The sequence below is a fragment of the Salvelinus alpinus genome, chromosome 32, assembly GCF_045679555.1.
Source record: "Salvelinus alpinus chromosome 32, SLU_Salpinus.1, whole genome shotgun sequence".
In the NCBI taxonomy this organism is placed as follows: Eukaryota; Metazoa; Chordata; class Actinopteri; order Salmoniformes; family Salmonidae; genus Salvelinus; species Salvelinus alpinus.
The window spans coordinates 1,123,051-1,140,266 of NC_092117.1; the positions used below are offsets into that span (position 1 = coordinate 1,123,051).

Here is a 17,216-nt window from a genome sequence, read left to right on the forward strand (position 1 = left end):
AGGTAAAAGCTACTAGCAGCGGCAAAAAAAATGGCTAAATTAGCTTGTAGCTGATTTAGACCAGTTGTGATGGATTGGCAGGGCTCTGTGTCGGCAAAAAAAGGTCCAGTCCAATTGGCAAAAAGAGGTATTGTAGCCCAAGAATTCGCTGGTAGACCTCTTCGGCTAGCCGGCAGATGGGCCTAGCTCGAGGCTAGCTCAAGGCTAACTGGTGCTTGCTTCGGGACAGAGGCGTTAGCCAGCAGTAGCTACTCGGTTGCAGTTAGCTAGCTGCGATGATCCGGTGTAATTGTCCAGAGCTTGCGTCAGGAATCCGGTGATGTGGTGGAGAAAATCAGTCTGATATGCTCTGGGTTGATATCGCGCAATAAACTGGTTGATATCAGCTGTTAAGCTGGCTGGTGTCCGAGCTGAAGGTGAAGACCGCTAGCCGTGGCTAACAGTTACTACTAGCTAGTAGCTAGTTAGCTGGCTAGCTGCTGATGGAGTTTCCAGTTATAACGTATAAAAATAGCAGATCCGTATCACATTGGGTGAGGCGGGTTGCGGGAAAGTATATTTAGATCATAGGTGGAAAGTGAGATTAAAAATATATGCGAAAAAAAAGACGAAACCGGCTATTTACATGGGACAAAGACAAACACACGTCCGACTGCTACGCCATCTTGGATTAAACTGTTTGGTGTATGGATAGACCCATACCGATTCTTTCTTTTTGTTTTTTTGCTGTAGGCATAGCCTACCCCTAATATTCTAAATTGCGGAGCATTTAAAAATATATATATATTTTCCTGTGATAGTGTCACGCTCTGACTTAGAGATCCTTTTAATTCTCTATTTGGTTAGGTCAGGGCGTGACTAGGGTGGGCAATCTATGTTTTCTATTTCTTTGATAGCCGGATATGGTTCCTAATCAGAGGCAGCTGTCTATTGTTGTCTCTGATTGGGGATCATACTTAGGCAGCCTTTTTCCACCTGTAGTTTGTGGGATCTTGTCTTTTTGTGTTGCATGTATTGTACTCCTAGCTTTACGTTCGTTGAGTTGTTTTTTAGTGGAACATTTAATATTAAAGAAAATGTACGTCTACCACGCTGCACCGTGGTCTCATTCGAACGACGGACGTAACAGCAACTATCATCATTTACAGTGGCTTGCGAAAGTATTTACCCCCCTTGGCATTTTCCCTATTTTGTTGCCTTACAACCTGGAATAAAATGTTTTTGGGGGTTTTGTATCATTTGATTTACACAACATGCCTTTCATCTTTGAAGATGCAAAAAATAAGACAAACTGAAAACAGAGCCACCTTTTGCTGCAATTACAGCTGCAAGTCTCTTGGGGTATGTCTCTATAAGCTTGGCACGTCGAGCCACTGGGATTTTTGCCCATTCTTCAAGGCTAAACTGCTTCAGCTCCTTCAAGTTGGATGGGTTCCACTGGTGTACAGCAATCTTTAAGTCATACCACAGATTCTCAATTGGATTGAGGTCTGGGCTTTGACTAGGCCATTCCAAGACATTTAAATGTTTCTACTTTAACCACTCGAGTGTTGTTTAGCAGTATGCTTAGGGTCATTGTCTTGCTGGAAGGTGAACCTCTGTCCTAGTCTCAAATCTCTGGAAGACTGAAACAGGTTTCCCTCAAGAATTTCCCTGTATCTAGCGCCATCCATCATCCCTTCAATTCTGACCAGTTTCCCAGCCCTGCCGATGAAAATCATCCTCACAGCATGGTGCTGCCACCACCATGCTTCCCTGTGGGGATGGTGTTCTCAGGGTGATGAGAGGTGTTAGGTTTGCACCAGACATAAAGTTTTCCTTTATGGCCAAAAAGCTACATTTTAGTGTCATCTGACCAGAATACCTTCTTCCAAATGTTTGGAAATGTCTCCCATATGTCTCCCAAATGCCTTTTGGCGAACACCAAATGTGTTTTCTTATTTTTTCTTTAAGCATGGCTTTTTTCTTGCCACTCTTCGTTAAAGGCCAGCTCTGTGGAGTGTACAGCTTAAAGTGGTCCTATGGACAGATACTCCAATCTCTGCTGTGGAGCTTTTGTCTCTTTGTTGCCTCTCTGATTAATGCCCTCCTTGTCTGGTCTGTGTGTTTTGGTGGGCAGCCCTCTCTTGGCAGGTTTGTTGTGGTGCCATATTCTTTCCATTTTTTAATAATGGATTTAATGGTGCCCCGTGGGATGTTCAAAGTTTCTAATATTGTTTTATAACTCAACCCTGATCTGTACTTCTCCAGAACTTTTTCCCTGACCTGTTTGGAGTGCTCTATGGTGCCGCTTGCTTGGTGGTGCCCCTTGCATAGTGGTGTTGAAGACTCTGGGGCCATTCATAACAGGTGTATATATACTTAGATCATGTGACACTTAAATAAAGTCCACCTGTGTGCAATCAAACTAATTATGTGTCTTCTGAAGGTAATTGGTTACACCAGATCTTTTTTAGGGACTTCATAGCAAACACATATGCACGCACCACTTTTCCGTTTTTTATTTTATATAATTTTTTGAAACAGGTAATTTTTTTCCATGTCACTTCAATAATTTGGACAATTTTTTTTCTGTCCATTACATAAAATCCAAATAAAAATCAATTTAAATTACAGGTCGTAATGCAACAAAATAGGAAAAACACCAAGGGGGATGAATACTTTTGCAAGGCACTGTACTTCAGTCACACCAGCTACGTACTTCCAAAAAATGTCTAAAAATAATCTACAAGTATCCGAAAAAAGGTATTGTAATGTCATATAAAAACACTGAACTATTGCATTTGAAAATATTTCTATCAGCCACTATGTCACGGATCCCCCGCTACTGCTGCTCATTCCGTTCACCTGCTCCGGAGGTCTACGTCACCGACCTTCTAGGCGTCACTAAACTGGATTCTATACCACCAACCCCGGACCGTCTTGTCTCATTAAGTACACTTGGTTCCCATTTCCCCTGAATAGTATGTGTATATATGTGCCCTCTGTTCCACATTGCCCTTGTTGATTATTGTCCCATGTCCGTTGGTCTTGTGAGTACCTGTGCTCTGTTGTATATGCTTTTGTGCTACGTGTTATTGTGCACTTGTTATTACAGGTCTGGTCCCATTTATTATTTAGAGGTTTACACCTCGCTCTTTTGTGTGGGTTACATCCCTGTGTTATATATATACGTGTTTGTTTTGTGCTTTGACCCCTGACGTTTTCATGACGTACTTTATTTTGGGTGGAGAAATAAAACCTGTGATTACGTAGTCCTGCGCCTATCTCCTATCATTATACAGCGTGACACACTATTTAACATAATTCACTTGCAATGTGCATAGTTCTTTGGGGAGTTGTTATTGTAATCAATCATCTTAATACTTTAATATGATCAATCGATTCCAGCTCATCTGATGCTCATTTCATTCCGTCACAATCCCAGCATTCTGCTGTCTACTATTGGTCTGTGCTATCCGGGATTCTTGGGATGTGCCCACCCCACTGAAGTTGACATTTAAAATGGTTAAGGTAATGGTTAAAGTTTCGGGTGGGGATATCCCAATATTCCAAGGACACCGGATAGTAGGCCGGAGGGAGAAGGAGGGTTCAGTGGATGGAGCAGGCAGGTGGGTGTTTGGAAGGGCAAAGTGGGATCAGTTTCAGGAGCTGAGTGAGCAGGTGATGGCGGTAGATAAAAGCGGGGATGAGGATAGTATGAATAACTGGGTGAGAACAGCTTTAGTGGGGGCAGCTACTGAGGCTATACCTAAGAGTTCACGGAGGAGGAGGAAAGCAGTCCCAAGGTGGATGGAGGAGTGTGGGGCAATGGTGAGGAGTAAGAACAGGGCATTTAGAGTATTGAAAAGTACGCATAACTTTAAACATCTGATTCAGTATAAGCAGGCCCAGGCCCTGGTGAGGAGAACTATCCTTCAGGCAAAGAGGTCATGTTGGCGACGGTTCTGTGATACAATTGGAAGGGCGACACCCGTGGGAGAAGTGTGGGGGATGATTAAGAGGATGAGTGGGGTCAGAAGGGAGTGGGATTTTATCCAGTGTTGACAAGGTGTGGCAGTAACAGATGAGAAGGCAGCGATGATGGCTAAAGCGTTTGTCCAAGTGCATAGGTCTGCAAATTTGTCAGACGAGGGGCAGAGGGGGAGAGAGAGAATGAGAGAGGGACACCCTGGAGTGCTGGATAGTAGGGATGATGTACTGTAAATTATGCATTAAATGCACTATTTGTCATGGCAGAGATGAAAAGGGCAATAGGTAAGGCTGGGTTAACTTCACCTGGTAAAGATGAGGTGTGCATGTTATGTTGGCACATCTTAGTCACGAGGCACTGGATAAGGTATTGGTGTTGTACAACAGAGGGTGGGAGGAGGGGAAACTACCAGGCAGCTGGAAGGAGGCAGTAGTGGTACCAATCTGGAAGCCAGGGAAGGACCCAATAGCTTTAACATCACATGTATATAAGATTCTTGAACGTATTATTACGGAGAGGCTAACTTACTTCCTGGAGAGCAGGGGGCTGGTATTGCCACATCAGAGTGGGTTCAGGAAGGTTAGGGGAACTATGGACCCAGTGCTCTGCTTAGAAGCAGAGGTCAGGAAGGCTCAGGTGAACAAGGAGTCTGATGTAGCTGTCTTTTGTTATGTGGAGAAGACGTATGATGTGGATGGAGGGGTTGTTAATCAAGCTTGAAATGATGGGGGTAGGAGGAAGAACGTACAACTGGATAAAGGATTTCCTGTTTGGAAGGTCTATCCAGGTGAGGGTAGGGAAGACCCTCAGGCAGCTACCTGGATAATGGTACACCGCAGGGGAGCGTGATTAGTCCTCTGTTGATCTCAATCATGATCAATGATGTTTACTCTCAGGTACGGCCGGATATTGGAAGGTCATTATTTGTAGATGATGGGGCCTTATGGAAGAGGGGAAGAAATGTGCCATATATAGTTAGGAAGGTACAGGAAGCAATTGATGAGGTAGAGCGGTGGGCATTAATGTGGGGATTAAGGTTCTCTGTAGAGAACACAGACAGTGTTCTTTACCAGGAGGAAGGTGGGAGATGAGGTATGCGTGAGGTTATATGGAAGAAACTTGAAGAGGGTAGGGTCCTTCAGGTTCCTTGGGGTATACTTTGACACTAGACTCACCTGGGCAGAACACATTGAAAGAGTGGTGGGAATGTGTAAGAAGGCGCTAAATGTGATGTGCTGTCTGACGGGGAAGGAGTGGGGGGCTGGGCGTTCCTCACTGAGGACCATGTATGTGATGGTCCTCTGATTCATGGCAGTATAGTGTATAGTTCAGCAGCCCGGACCTCATTGGAAAGGCTAGATGTCATACAGGGGCAAGGACTCAGAATATGTAGTGGTTCGTTTCAGATCTACAGGTGGATATGGGGGATATGCCATCGCAGATTAGGAGACAGTAGCTGGCAATGAATTATTGATTCAACCTACAGGGACATGTGGTATCTCATTCTGTGAAAGGGATTTTACAGGCATGCTGGGAACATGAGCGAGGATAGAACACAAGCTTTGTTTGGGTGGGTAATACCCAGTCAAAGGAGATGGGACTGTATGTAAGGGAGTTTAGTCGAACGGTAGCTATTCCTGTAAATCCACAATGGCTACTCCCGCCTCCAGTAGTTGATCTAGAAGTGTTGTAGAGACTAGAGAAAGATAGGGAGGGTGTTGATCCATTTGATTTGTTTAATAGACGTCTGGATACTGTGCATCAGGATTTTGTGGCCATTTACACAGATGGTTCAAAAGATCCAATGACAGGAGGTACTGGGTCAGCATTTGTAGTGGAGAAATGTGGGGTGGCAGTCAGGAAATGCATTACAGATCATCTGGCTGTATATAAGGCGTAGCTTTACTGTTGGCCTTGCAGTGGGTGGAGGAAGTCAAGCCAGACAGAGTAGTTAGTTATTTGCTCTGATTAATGTGCAGTGTTGATGAGTCTGCAGTACTTTAGCTCACGTAGCAGACAAGACCTGCTTTGAGGTACTACAAACCGATGGCAAGATTAGACAGATGAGTATACAGATGATATTTACTTGGGTCCCAGCCCATGTGTTGGTGGAGGGGAACGAGGCAGTTGATGTACTGGCTAAACAAGCACTTAGTAGTGGGGATGTTGATGTTGTAGTTTCAATGAGCAAGGCAGAGTCAAAAAACCTGAAATGGACTATGACGGAGCAGAGATGGTGTAGCGTGGTTCGTTCTGCGTTGTGTACTTTTAATTAGGACGCTGCCAGAACTGAAGGTCTGCTAGTTGAATTATTTTTATTTGCCCTGCACACGAAGAGACAACACACATTATGTTAACCCTTGGCGCAGTCACAGCTCTCAGGCACCTTGCTAGCCGAAGGTCAGGCAAAAGAGCGCCAAAAGGAAATAACAGGTGCTGCGTGCACACATTCGATGCACAACAGCACACCATACAATGCAAGTAAAATGATACAGAACGTAATTCGGACAAAATAAAAGACATACCTGCACACGAAGAGACAACACACATTATGTTAACCCTTGGTCCAGTCCTAGCTCTCAGGCACCTGCGCGAGCACATGGACACTCACTCAAACACTGTCCCAAGTACTCACAAGTTACAATAGATACCCTAGTTAGCGAGCTTTGTGAAACTTGTTAACATAAATCTTTATATTATCCACAATGTAACAAACTTATGGTTGCATAACAGTACATTGTGTAACATTATGACGGTTTTATATTAAACAATTTCGGAGCCAAGGACAACATACCTTGCTAGCCGGAGATCAGACAAAAGAGAACAATAAGGGGGTACGGAAATACAGATAACCCGCGATGGGCCAAACCAAAATATACAAAACTTTTACAATCACATGTATGTACAATATTGATATGAAAAAGTGTTTGTACACCAAATAAAAACATTAGCTATGCAGCTGTAATTAAATAAAAAAATACACTGAATTATTATTATTATTATCAAATTATTAACATCCCCTCTTGACCTGGCCTATTTGAATTGGTCCTTGTGTGCAATTTGGTGCATAATCTAGGGGAACAACATCACACTGCTACAATGGCAGGAGCAGTGCAATAGAGATACAAAGGGCAGGCATTTATTTTAAGTACAGAGGAAAGTCACGGCAGGAAGGGACAGAAGAGAGGATGCTATTTTTACAAGATTAAGGGTGGACACAGTCGGTTGAACAAAACATGAAATGTGACAGGAAAGCATCCAAAAGGAAAGTGTGACTATTGCCAGGAAACAGAGACCGTGGTGCATGTATTGCTACAGTGTGGACAGTATCAGAGGGAAGAGAGAGGCTGAGATCTAGTATGAGGAAGAAGGGATACAGGAAATTCATTTAAAGAGTCTATCGAGTAGAACTTCATTAGATATCGTCTCAAATACATTGTTATCAGGTAGGATTTTCTCCCTGTCTCTGGCCCACACTCCAGTACAGTAGGTGGCGTTAATGTACCATAACGTTGAATGCCAACCGCTGATAAACTCACCTAGCACTGACGCTACGAACACAGCAACAGCACTTACGCTTCGAACACACCGGCTGCGTCTTTGCATCACTGCTGCATAACATTTTGCGCAGCTAGGCAACTATACTGATGCAGGTACCTTTTGCAAATGGTCGCATGCGGTTGGACACATGGAAGAGAGAATAATTTTCGCAGTATCCTCAAAACCGTGTCTTTTTGACACAACTGCTGACAGCTACAGGGACATAAACACAAAAAAATGCTGCTTGGAGACAAGTGTCCACGATAGTAGGATTGCCAGGTCAGTTTAGTAGTGAGCTTGTGCTAGATGTGGCTAGTTAGCGTTAGCTAGCTAGCTAACCTAGCTTGCTAACCTAGCCAATGAGGTGGTCGTTGGTCTCATTGTTGAAAGAGCCTACTCTGCCTATCTTTACTATTTATTATTGCATTTCGCTCCAAAACTGCATTTTGGAGGGAAATTATATTATAGGCTCTCACAATTAATTTGAGGATGTCATCGAATAAATAATATACTTGGCAAATACATTTATAAAAAATGTAAAGAAATTATGCAATCAAACTGTTTTTATGTAATCACACATTTTTACTGAATGTGTGTGCAAAAAAAAATCTACATTCATATTTTGCTACTTTCTGTCAAGGCCACTCATACAATTTGATGCATACGTTCGATTTATCGAACGTATGCACCACACAGAACGCACTGCAACTGCCTCTGCAACGCAATGCTGCAAGGCAAATGCAGCGTTCCATTGGAAATGAATGTACTTCTGGTGTATCGAAACGCAATGACGAAGTCGGTGTGTTCGAAGCGTTAGCGTTTTGGGACACCAGAAATACATTCGTTTCCAATGAAACGCTGCGTTTGTTTTGCAGCATTGCGTTGCAGAGGCAGTTGCTGTGCGTTCGGTGTGGTGCATACGTTGGATTTGCATACGAACGTATGCGTCAAACTGTATGCGTTTATGGCTTGACAGAAATAGCAGCAGAAGGTGAATTTTTGTTAAATACATATCCAGATGACGCTGCATAGTATTTGCGTCGAACTGTTGGTGTGTTCGAAGCGTGACTGTCTATTATTTGCTCGAGCTACAAATCGATTTCCGGTTCCTTTCCAGCGCGGTTTTGTTAAGCGCACATTTCTATGTAGCAGCTGTTTTGTATGAGATTGAACATATCCTAACATCATGTCGTACCCAACCGAAGAAACCGAAGAAGTACGTAGCTAGCTAACTGCCTATTTTATTTTCAACTGTTTATCTAGTGATCATAGTGCGGTCCGACACATTGGAACGTAACGCTAGCTAGGTATCGTTAGCTAGCTAGGCAGTTGATTTTATAACGTTTTATTCGGATACTCACTCACAATTTGCCTTTCATGTGCGAAGTAGTGTTTATGAATTAACGTTACATAACTAGCTAGCTATTTTAGATAGACACCGGCTTCACCAACTAGGACTGTTGATGACTGATTGCTAGCTAAAGAGGAAGGCCATACGTCATGTTGATCATCATTTACATACTTCTCCATCTCTCCACAGTATGACCCTTATTCCTACACAAATGACGATTATCTTCATACTGGTGAGTGTGTAGTTTCATCTCGATATTTGTCACAGTTAATTGTACCAAATAGTAGACACCATAAAAATATAATCACGTCAATGATTACATTTCTATGGTAGACACTTTTTGCACACTATCCCACCATTACCACTTCAGTGCAAAACTATTCCTCAAGAATGCCAGTACCTCACCCATCCTCAATCTTCTTGCAGGTGACCCTAAAGCCGACCTGGCCTACGAGCGCCAGTACGAGCAGCAGACCTACCATGTCATCCCCGAGGTGATCAAAAACTTCCTTCAGTACTTCCACAAGACCATCTCGGACCTCATCGACCAGAAGGTGTACGAGCTGCAGGCCAACCGTGTGTCGAGCGAGAGCATCGAGCAGAAGATTTATGAAATCCAAGATGTCTACGAGAACAGGTACTCTCTCACACACTTTTCTGTAGTTATATCTTAACATTAAAACACTTGAGCGTCATGTTTTTCATCTTACACATTCTCCCCTCTCCCCAGCTGGAACAAACTGACTGACCGCTTCTTCAAGACGTCTCCTTGGCCAGAGGCTGAGGCCATCGCTTCCCTCGTCGGAAACGGTGAGTGTGTCAGTGTACTTTTACATAGTTGCTAGAGGGGAGTGAGAGAAGTGCAAGTTATTATAGTGTAAATTGCTACGTTGTGTGGAGTGCAGTAGTAACATATCTGTTTCAATAAAGCTATGGCAGCAGGAGTGAATGAATGACTTTATTTGTTGTTTTTGCAACGGTGGGCAGAGAAACGTGGACCTAATGGTAGGAGTTTAAACTGTAAACAGGATATCTAGTGTCCTTTTAGGGGGTTCTTTGCTTCTTCTTTTTTTTTAGAGCCCTTTGCTTGTAGAGTGGCAACCATGTGGTTCACAAACTAGTTTGCCTTTGATCTTGTTGTTGCTCTTCTAAATTTTTTTTCTATAATGAAGTGGGAAGAAAGCAGGTAATCTTGTATTGTTAATAATTCAGATGCTGTGTTCCTGATCCTGTATAAGGAGTTGTACTACAGGCACATCTACGCCAAAGTCAGCGTGAGTATCTATCCATCCTGCCACCGAACCATTGTTTAACCCCTGTCGGCTTTAAAATGAAAATCTGACATCACCTGTCCTGGATGGATTCAAGCCAATGGAGTCATAATGCACAGATGATAATCATGTCAGTACTTAGAGGAGTTTTTACTTAAATGATGCCATTTTGTATTTTTTGACCATCAGGGAGGACCCACTCTCGACCAAAGATTTGAGTCTTACTATAATTACTGCAACCTCTTCAACTACATTCTAAGTAAGTCTGAGCACTAAAGATCTGTTGCCTTGATATATTTTCATATATATGTTGCCTTTTGGACTTTTTCAACGTCTCATTAAGCAGGTATATATTTTGTTGTATACAGATGCAGATGGACCTGCCCCCCTGGAGCTTCCCAACCAGTGGCTCTGGGACATTATTGATGAGTTCATTTATCAGGTAAATGTTGTTTTTGCAGGTAAATTTATCAGGTAAATGAACATAGTTTGGTATGGCGCTTGTGCATTTTTGTTTTTCCAGCTTCAAAATGTGATTTTCAGACCAAATTTCTTCTTCATACTATAATGGCATTAATTTGATACCCCTCGGTCTTCAAGGTGCTATGGCACGTGGACTACATTAGAATAAGAAACGAGTATCCTCTTGTTCCCCTAACCAGTTCCAGTCATTCAGCCAGTATCGCTGCAAGACAGCCAAGAAGTCTGAGGAGGAGATTGAGTTCCTTAGGAACAACCCCAAGATCTGGAACGTCCATAGTGTTCTGAACGTACTCCACTCGCTGGTGGACAAAAGCAACATCAACCGCCAGCTGGAGGTCTATACCAGTGGAGGTAAAGAAAGGAGCTACAGCTGTAGATGCATTGGATCTGTATTCATATGTTGCATATCGTTATAACGATATATAATTTGTTGTGAAATATTATAACGATATATTTTGCATCAATATATTGTTAAATCGGTACAGCAATATCATTAATACAGACGGAGCATTATCTTACACCACAGATTACCTTCAGAGTCTTGTCAGTGGTCAACACTGAATGGTTGAGGAAGTGCATGGTTCATTTGCGACAGCTCTTAAAGGTTGCGTGTTGTGTTGCAGGCGATCCAGAGAGTGTGGCTGGGGAGTATGGCCGTCACTCCCTGTATAAGATGCTGGGATACTTCAGCCTGGTGGGGCTGCTGCGGCTGCACTCTCTGTTGGGGGACTACTACCAGGCCATCAAAGTCCTGGAGAACATCGAGCTCAACAAGAAGGTACACTTGCCACTGTAGTAGGACTGTCTGTGCACATACAGTACTGCTGAATAGAGGTCGACCGATTTCAGATTTTTGAACACCGATGCCGATTTATTGGAGGACCAAAAAAAGTTGATACTGATTAATGTGTATGTATATACACACGTGTATGTATATATATATGTATATGTGTGTGTGCGTAATAATTAAAAAGCTGTCAGTTCAATATTCCCAGTTAAGAAGTTTTAGCTTGTAGTTATTATAGGAATTATGACGCGTCGACTATTTATCTCTATACCATTTGAATTTCATATACCTTTGACTATTGGATGTTCTAGTAGGCACTTTAGTATTGCCAGCCTAATCTCAGGAGTTGATAGGCTTGAAGTCATAAACAGCGTGTGAATCAAGCATTTCTAAGAGCTGCTGTCAAACGCAGTAAAGTTTGAATGAATGCAGACGAGCCTGCTGCGCCTACCACCACTCAGTCAGACTGCTATATCAAATCAAAGAATTCATTATAATATCATAAACACAGAAATAAGAGCTTTTGGTCATTAATATGGTCAAATCCGGAAACTACCATTTCGAAAACAAAACGTTTATTCTTTCAGTGAAATACGGAACCGTTCCGTATTTTATCGAACGGGTAGCATCCATAAGTCTAAATATTGCTGTTACATTGCACAACCTTCAATGTTATGTCATAATTATGTAACATTTTGGCAAATTACTTCGCAACGAGCCATGCGGCCCAAACTGTTGCATATACCCTGACTCTGTGTGCAATGAACGCAAGAGAAGTGACATGATTTCCCTAGTTAATATTGCCTGCTAACATGAATTTCTTTTAAATATGCAGGTTTAAAAAATCTACTTCTGTGTATTGATTTTATGAAAGGCATTGATGTTCATGGTTAGGTACATTCGTGCAACGATTGTGCTTTTTTTCCGCGAATGGGCTTTTGTTAAATCATTCCCCATTTGGCGAAGTAGGCTGTGATTCGATGATAAATTAACATGCACCGCATTGATTATATGCAACACAGGACAAGCTAATTAACCTAGTAATATCATCAACCATGTGTAGTTAACTAGTGGTTATGTGAAGATTGATTGTGTTTTATAAGATACGTTTAATACTAGCTAGCAACTTACCATGGCTCCTTGCTGCACTCGCGTAACAGGTGGTCAGCCTGCCACGCAGTTTCCTCATGGAATGCAATGTAATCGCATTCCAAAAATGTCGATTACCGATTGTTATGAAAACTTGATATTGGCCCTAATCAATCGGCCCTGCCGATTAATCGGTCGACCTCTACTGCTGAAGACTTGTATCTATCTCTACATCTATCCCCAAATGCCCGCTGATATTTACAGACCTACAAATTAAGCAGTGTGCCTTTTTACTGTTGAGACCCCTCTTATCTTTGTGTACTCCATTTAACACTTATTCCATATTCCCTCTCATTTGTAACCCAGTCACCATCCTTTACTTTATATTTCATCTCTCTTACAGAGTATGTACTCTCGTGTGCCCGAGTGCCAGATCACCACCTACTACTACGTGGGCTTTGCCTACCTAATGATGAGGAGGTACCAGGACGCCATCCGTGTGTTCGCCAACATCCTCCTCTACATCCAGAGGACCAGGAACATGTTCCAGAGGTCCACCTACAAATATGAGATGGTCAGTGGCCAGTGTTTCCCCTATATGCATTTAGTAGCGGCGCAACGCTGCTGTTAAATCGTGACCGTCGAATACCAAAAAACAATGTAATTATTAAAAATACAAAAATTAATTGGAATGGTAAAATGTTTTCAGTGGAAACTTAAACAACTAAAACCAGATATAAAGTATGTAGAAAAGATGATGGCGTAATATATTTTTAATAAGATAATCTTTGAGAACTAACAATCACCTAAATAAAAACTAGACAGTCGGGGAACCTAAAATGTAAGAAATTTCATGGCATGGGCCCCCATTGTTTTTGTTATAGCGAGTTACTCAGATGGCATAAAAAAAATGCATAAGCAATGGCAAAATGTGTAGAATTTCAGGATATTAGCTTTAAAACAGTGAAATATTGTCTGTGGTCAAGAGGAAGGGCCACCGCTGCTGGAAAAAATTCTAGGGAAACACTGGTGGCAATGCTCCCCCTAAGCTTCGTGTGCAGCACCTTCAGGACTGCAGCGCAGAAGATATGCCAGCCGGCGCAGGGATGTTCCCTGCACATTTGTTGATATTGTTTGTTAGTTAACGAGTTATTAGCCAAGTTGTTTTTTTGCAATGATTGCTTCCAACAAGAGCACACAACCTGTACATCTTTAGCCAGGTAGTCAGGTAACGACCTTTCTTTTTGTCTGAAATGTGCAGTGTTTTGTTTTGAGACAGGCTTGAATAGGTAGCCCCCCCCAAAAAAAAAAATATATAATCTGATTCTCTGAATAATAATAATAGTGTTTTGTGCGTTATACACAATACAAAGCAATTTCCAGTCACCTATTAGGCCCATGGTGTTAACAGACCATTTTCAATGACTTAAGCTTTCAGTCAAGTACAAGCCCTACATTTAAAAAAAATGTCCAATGGAATAAAACATTTTTCCCACCATTTTTAAATGGTCCTAACAGTGTAACATTTTGTATTATGTTTTCATTGTAAACTTAAAATGACTAAAACTAGATAGAAAATAGAATGGATAAACAGTACCAGTCAAGTTGACACACCTAGTCATTTAAGGGTTTTTCTTTATTTTTACTATTTTCTACATTGTAGAATAATAGTGAAGACATCAAAACTATTAAATAACACATGGAATCATGTAGTAACCAAAAAAGTGTAAAAAATCTGTGTTTTTTATTTGAGATTCTTCAAATAGCCACCCTTTTCCTTGATGACAACTTTGCACTCTAATAGTGCTAGCCGGGGGGAATTGAACATTCCAAAAACAATACATTTAGCAGTATAGATTTTATGTTTGAGCAAAATTTCACAGAATTAGCCATTGTAAAATGCATAGAATTGCAGGAAATTTACTTGAATGGAATAATTTCTCTACACTGCCAAGATAGGGAGTCTGTAAAATGTTTGCTGAAATTCAGGCACGCCGATGGGCCGACCGCGCCCCCTGCAAAGCCCACCACCTAAGCCCCTTTTTTTATCCAGAAACAACCCTGTAAAAGGCCTACATTGAACACCATAGGCTGCTGTAGACGCACAGAAATCAATATCTATTTTAATATGAACATTTTATGGGATGCATTTGATCCATTGCTTTTACTGGTACGTCACTCTGATAGGGCTAGTGAGCTCAAATAGCCTCAGTAGCTTACTTGGCCACTGTCTAAAACTGCAACCTGAAGTGGATGCAGCCTAAGTGTTCAACGTAAATGCATGCAGGAAGTTGCACAGAATGCTCACAAAGTACAAGTTTCCCCTCACAAGAGTTTAAATTTGCTTAGTGCCCCCCAAAATTTGGGGGAACATTGGTCAGTGGGCCTAACCTGCAATAACTATGATAGCTAGATGACTGATTTGTGATTGACATCTCTCGCTTAGAGCTGGGTCATGTTCCTAAGGGGACACGATGGAAGTTTTAAATGATCACGACCCTGGTGACCGGTTGAGTTCTTCCTGCTCCTCCAGATCAACAAGCAGAACGAGCAGATGCACGGGCTGCTGGCCATCGCCCTGACCATGTACCCCATGCGCATCGACGAGAGCATCCACACCCAGCTCCGGGAGAAGTACGGAGACAAGATGCTTCGCATGCAGAAGGGGTGAGCGAGAGAGAAAGACACTCGGGACAGAGACAGTTATAGGCCCAATCCCAAATCAACCCCTAGACACTACGTGGAGATCTGACAGGATTTGATTGGTCTAAGGCAGTGGCTCCCAACCGTTGTGCACTGGTGTGCTTTGAGGAACTCTCAGGTGTGCGGCGAAACTTTTTACAGCCATGGGTGTGCCACGGTTAAAAGAAAAGTTGGGAACCACAGGTCTAAGCAATTTGGTGAATCTTCCACCGTGCTTATCAGAGGGCAAGGTAGAGCTATTACAACATTGGGGTCTAGAGTTTGAATTTGCCCATGGTTGGTGTTTGAGACCTGACTGACATGACTGTGCGTCCCCCCCCCAGAGACCTGCAGGTGTTTGAGGAGCTCTTCAGCTTCGCCTGTCCCAAGTTCCTGTCCCCGGTGGTGCCCAACTACGACAACGTGCACCCCAACTACCACAAGGAGCCCTTCCAGCAGCAGCTCAAGGTGTTCGCCGAGGAGGTGCAGCAACAGGCCCAGCTCTCTACCATCCGCAGGTAATGCGCTATCTTTGTGAGAGTCGGATGTGCTGCTACACTCATATCTCTGTTAGGGGCCATGATGTTGATTAGGGTTGACGTCAGTGGGGTACACTGTAGAAAATCTAAAATGTGTGTCTTATTGGACAGTTAAAATAAGATTAGCTTTAATGTCCTCGAAGGGAATTTGTATTGGAAATTCAAGTTCAGCACCTCCTTGTTTCACGGCGCTTCTAAACGTTTCTCCCTACTGAACACGACCCAGCTCTCTAGCGTTGCTCTCTAACATGCTTCCGTGGTTCCCTCCCTCTAAACTCTCCCTGCTCCATCTCTCTCCTGTCCAGTTTCCTGAAGCTCTACACCACCATGCCTGTGGCCAAGCTGGCAGGCTTCCTGGACATGACAGAGCAGGAATTCCGCATCCAGCTGCTGGTCTTCAAACACAAGATGAAGAACCTGGTGTGGACCAGTGGCATCTCTGCCTTGGACGGAGAGTTTCAGTCCGCCTCTGAGGTCGACTTCTACATCGACAAGGTGCGTGCACTGTTGTGTGTGAGACAAAGCCTGCTCGTGTCATTTTAGAGACTGTTTAATGAATTAACTATTGAATTAACTCTTTGGAAATAATGTATTGAACTAACCTGTATTCCCTGTCTGTTATGTGCCTGCAGGACATGATCCACATCGCAGACACCAAGGTGGCCCGCCGCTATGGAGACTTCTTCATCAGACAGATCCACAAGTTTGAGGAGGTGAGAAATGCTACATTTTCAAATGACTTTAGTGCTGTATTTCCATGTAGCAACAGTCCTCATTTTCCTTTTGTCCTAGTATTTCTGTTACATTGCAGACATTTGCTTCTGTATTATTTTTTTTTTTAGTAAACCTTCTCTATCAGAGAATAGAAAAGTTGGTCTCCTTCATGCTATTGGATTAACTTAATATACATTTCTGCTTCTGTGTGTTATTCACCATGCAGTTGAACAGAACGCTGAAGAAGATGGCTATGAGTGGAGCCAGCACCACTGCCACCACAACCACCCGGGCCACATGAGTCGGAACTCTTGATTTACAGTGTGTGGTCGGCCTACCTGGCTCCACCAAGAGAACTATCAATAATGCTTTTTCTATGTAGTTTGAAAAAAAACAAAAGATGAAGTGGTTTCCTGCTGGTGTTTTGTTCAGGTGCACATGTAGTCATCGTGGTCATTTCTATTAATGAACAGGTTGTACTGTGATTTTAGTACCTTTTACGAATAGTACAGTAGTTGATGATACATCAGAACCACTAGATGGCAACATTTAGCTACCAATGTCCAAGTTACTCTCTATCGTAAAAGTTATAGAACTTGAGTTTTGTATGTTATTAGGTGAACTACTGAGATTATCTAATGTTTAACAAATGTTAACTATAAAATGTCATCCAATATCATGAGCTGTGTATTGAAATTGTCAGATACTAAGTTATTCTACCGCTCTGTCATTCGCTACATACTTTGGTGTTCTGGCTCTGGTACAACCTATCAGTTTCTGGACCAAT

The 17,216-nt window shown here is 42.5% G+C and overlaps 1 protein-coding gene across 1 annotated transcript; it reads left to right on the top strand.

Annotated features, from left to right (window-relative positions):
* The first annotated feature begins 8,414 nt into the window (after positions 1 to 8,414).
* On the top strand, positions 8,415 to 17,108 carry LOC139562233 (eukaryotic translation initiation factor 3 subunit L). The gene is made up of 15 exons (XM_071379723.1): positions 8,415 to 8,729; positions 9,054 to 9,096; positions 9,291 to 9,501; positions 9,595 to 9,674; positions 10,077 to 10,138; positions 10,325 to 10,394; positions 10,504 to 10,577; positions 10,798 to 10,969; positions 11,242 to 11,396; positions 12,898 to 13,068; positions 15,028 to 15,161; positions 15,521 to 15,694; positions 16,021 to 16,210; positions 16,348 to 16,428; positions 16,656 to 17,108. Exons 1-15 carry the CDS (start codon positions 8,700 to 8,702, stop codon positions 16,728 to 16,730), a joined length of 1,722 nt encoding a protein of 573 aa, XP_071235824.1. The 5' UTR covers positions 8,415 to 8,699; the 3' UTR covers positions 16,731 to 17,108.
* The last annotated feature ends 108 nt before the right edge of the window (positions 17,109 to 17,216 follow it).